Raw genomic sequence first — 3,497 nt, forward strand, 5'->3', positions numbered from 1 at the left:
GCGGTTGTGGCGGTTGCAAGGCCCAGGTGAGCCCCGCCACCTCTTTCTTCTTTCTAGGGTTAGGGTTTTCTTTTCTTCGATTTGAATCAAATCGTTTGTTTCTCCTTCTAAATTCTTTACCCTAGACTAGATCCATGCTCTAGAAGGCGACTGATGCCAATGTTAAACTAACTGGATCAACTAGTGGTGGATCAGTGGGTTATGTTTACTAATTTTGGTAAAACAACATGAGTTTTACATCTAAGAGAGAGGTAGAAGAGTCAACCATTGGGGTTAACGGATGCCATGGCATTGCAGTTGTGGCCGAAGTCGGCCAGAGTAGAGGCATAAAGGTTGGCGAGGTCAGGGTCGAAGGTGTCGTAGCTGAGGCACAGAGGCGGCGGGACGGTGAGGTGCAGAGGCCGCGTTGCTTCCCGTCGCTCTTAGAGCTCCCAATAGATCGGGTCTAGGGTTTGTAGGTGGGGAAACTGAGGGCGGCGAACTTTAGTGTGCGTGCCCTGCGGTCCCCACCTTGATAGAGTGATGGTGAAAATTTTAAGAAGCGCAACATTCTTTCGGTTGATAAAAAATTAGGTTAATTAATTTATACTTCCATGAACACTGCACTCCAGTAATGATTCTGAAATTATTGAATCCCTAGCTACGACAACGGCACTGTGTTTTTGTTATATTGTGTTTTTGACATGTTCCTGATTAAAGTTGATGATACTTGTGAATTGTGGCAGAAAATTCATCAGGAGTTCCTTCTTTAAGAAAAGAGAGGGTCGCTGTTTTTATTGAAAGCATATGAGTTTATACAAATCAAACATAAGAAAATGCTGGTGAAACCAACACCAGCCAAATAACACAGGTAACTAGAAAAAACCTGCTCAGAAAAAAAGGTAACTAGAAAGAACTTTCTAGCTCTAACTATAAAAGAATTGTTCTTTATCCAGCTATATATCCACTTTAAATACGTTATATACCTCATTGTATTAGTTGGTGAGACTTATTAACTCTTTGCAATGAATATACCATATGTTCATTCTCAGGTTGGCAAATAATTGATAAACCATTTCGTTTAGACCATGTTACTGTGTTTTTCACCAAATTGCCAAACAGCCAATGTCGCTAGGCATTTTCCCCTCCCATGTCTTCTAAACCAAGGAAAGTGAGCCATTGGAATAATGCATCATTTTACAATTTTGAAATTAAGTAAACCATTACTCTCAAAGAAAGAAATAAATAATTAAACAAACCTGATAATTTTTGCGAACAAGCAAACATTGGATTCAATAAGGTGAGTTATTTACCGGTCAACATAATGTATTATCATCGAAAGATCATATTAGAATCTAGAAGTCACAAGCTATGAGGTTTAACATGGGTTGTACTCGTCCAAGATCCTTTTTGGGGGATCTCGTAAGCAATGGTAAGGTAAATGTAAAATGTAGTGAACAACAATCCTGCAAGGGATGTGTTCATCTTGAAATCACACGCAAGCACACACTGGGTTTTATCATTTATTCTATAATTCGCAATCACTTGCTAGAGTGGCAACAACATGATGCAAACCACACAAGACTCGGTTTCCCAGCTAGTTCTAGAGTAAGGTTTTGGGGTCACATCATCTCATGTGACGATCAAGCGTCAGATTTGACTGGGGTGATCTCTGGTGCAGCAGCTTCGGCTGGAGTGCTCTCTGGTGCAGCCTCCGCGGCAGGCGCTTCTGCCTCAGTGCTGGGAGCTGCTTCTGCTGCTGGAGCCGGAGCAGCCTGGGCTGTGGCTTCGCCCTCCCAGTAGGAGGTCTTCTTCCCGGACTTGGAAACCGTCTGGAAGACATCCTCAGGCTTGACATTGCCTTTGACTGTCACCTTCTGTTCCTTGAGGTCTATGTCAAAGGTCTCAACTCCTGATTCCAGAAGAACAAGCATTATTAGCTGCAGATCACTTGTATCCATGGGTGCTAAGCTGGTGGTATGGTACTACATACAGATTTTAACATTTTGACAGATTAGGGTTGTTTGTGCTCTCGGATCAGTTGACCAATTTACTGGCGAGTTTTCCTTTGTGCAGGCAAGCAGGCAACTAGCTAGGCTTTGTTGGTAAGGCCAATCTCAATGCGAGTGTTATAAGAATGTCATGGACATTAAATTTACTAACATATACCAATAGTATAAGGAGAGATGAGAGATGCGTGTCATGAAATGTGAGAGGAGTGTCATCACCATGACACTTCACTTGCACAGTTCTCAAATTTCCAGTCTTGGTAACTGTATCGATGACACTCCCATTGAGACTGACCTAAGAGATGCTACTCAAGTTGATGTGAGGGAAAAAAAAAACCTAACCTTCCATCTTTGAGAGCACTCTCCTGACCGCCCCGGCGCAACCCTGGCATGACATAGCCACCTTGAGGACAACAGTCTGCATGGTCAACTGAAGATAATCAGACCAAGAAAACATCATATAATTAAGCTCTCGAATATAGCGCCAGCAATAAAGGAAATCAGGGGTCCAATGTCCTTGCACATCTGGAGCACAGAGAAAATGAAGATAATCAGACAAGTAAACACATCATCGCCGTGTTTAGTTCTAAAAATCAAAATTCCAAAAAAAATTTCCGGCACTTACATGGAGACTAAATCTAGACGAAATAAAAAACGCATTGCACAGTTTGCCTGTAAATCGCGAGACGAATCTAATGAACATAATTAGAACGTAATTAGACGCTAAATTGCTACAGTAATACTACAATAAAAAAATATTTAGTTGCGGATTAATTAGACTCATCAGATTCGTCTCGCGATTTACTGACGAGTTCTGTAATTTATTTTGTGATTAATCTACGTTTAGTAATTCAAATATAAAAAAATATCATTTAAAAACTTTACAGACGACAACTGAACATCATGGCATACTGTATTTGAATGACATCATGGCATACTGTATTTGAATGACGAAGTTAGCTAGCTCTGGGTACCAACAATCAAATACTAGAAACTTCAATGCATCATTCTACATCTGAAGCTCAGATCATGAGGCGATAAATCATATCCTTGCTTTATAGCTTGCTGATGTGCTCCCGTTGCAATCCTTGCGAATCGAAAACCCATCCCCAACAATTGCTAAAACTAAATATTGCTTTGGGAGGATCCGATGCAGGGAGATTGGTTATTACCTCAGCAGCCATGGCTCACGGATCTCCGCGCGGAGAAGAACTAATCCCAAGCTGCGGCGGCGGGCGGGACGGATCGGAAGAGATAGGACTGCAACTCCGCAAGATGTCGGTGGGAGGTAGCTCGATCGGCGTCGGCGTGTGCCCTGGCTTCATGGATCAGGGGCTCCATAAATAGCCGGGGGGAGCGGGGGCGTAGCAAGAAAGCATTAGCCGGCGACCCGTGGTGTGTCAGTGGTTGGACGGACGCGCACCAGAGACGAACAAAGCAGCTGGGATGATGAGGGCGAGATCGAAAGCTCAAAAGGCACAGTGGTTGGTTGTTGCTGGTGCCCAAGAT

The 3,497-nt window shown here is 43.0% G+C and overlaps 1 protein-coding gene across 2 annotated transcripts; it reads right to left on the minus strand.

The window, feature by feature from the left end:
- Positions 1-1,351: 1,351 nt before the first annotated feature.
- Positions 1,352-3,497, minus strand: LOC120655926 (copper transport protein ATX1-like). 2 transcript variants are annotated; one of them, XM_039933913.1, is made up of 3 exons: positions 3,161-3,497; positions 2,331-2,406; positions 1,352-1,891 (listed from the first exon to the last, which is right to left on the minus strand). In XM_039933913.1, the coding sequence occupies exons 1-3, from the start codon at positions 3,170-3,172 to the stop codon at positions 1,623-1,625; spliced, it is 357 nt and encodes a 118-aa protein (XP_039789847.1). In that variant the 5' UTR covers positions 3,173-3,497; the 3' UTR covers positions 1,352-1,622. The 2 variants fall into 2 exon arrangements, with proteins under 2 accessions (XP_039789847.1, XP_039789846.1); XM_039933912.1 differs by having other exon boundaries at positions 2,331-2,418; positions 3,161-3,323.

This window comes from Panicum virgatum, chromosome 1N (genome assembly GCF_016808335.1).
Source record: "Panicum virgatum strain AP13 chromosome 1N, P.virgatum_v5, whole genome shotgun sequence".
NCBI classification, from domain to species: domain Eukaryota; kingdom Viridiplantae; phylum Streptophyta; class Magnoliopsida; order Poales; family Poaceae; genus Panicum; species Panicum virgatum.

Coding starts and splice junctions, on each gene's coding strand:
- LOC120655926 (XM_039933912.1), bottom strand. Junction 1,892..2,330: donor AGTGCTCTCAAAGATGGAAG/GTTAGGTTTTTT, acceptor TTCTGGAATCAG/GAGTTGAGACCTTTGACATA.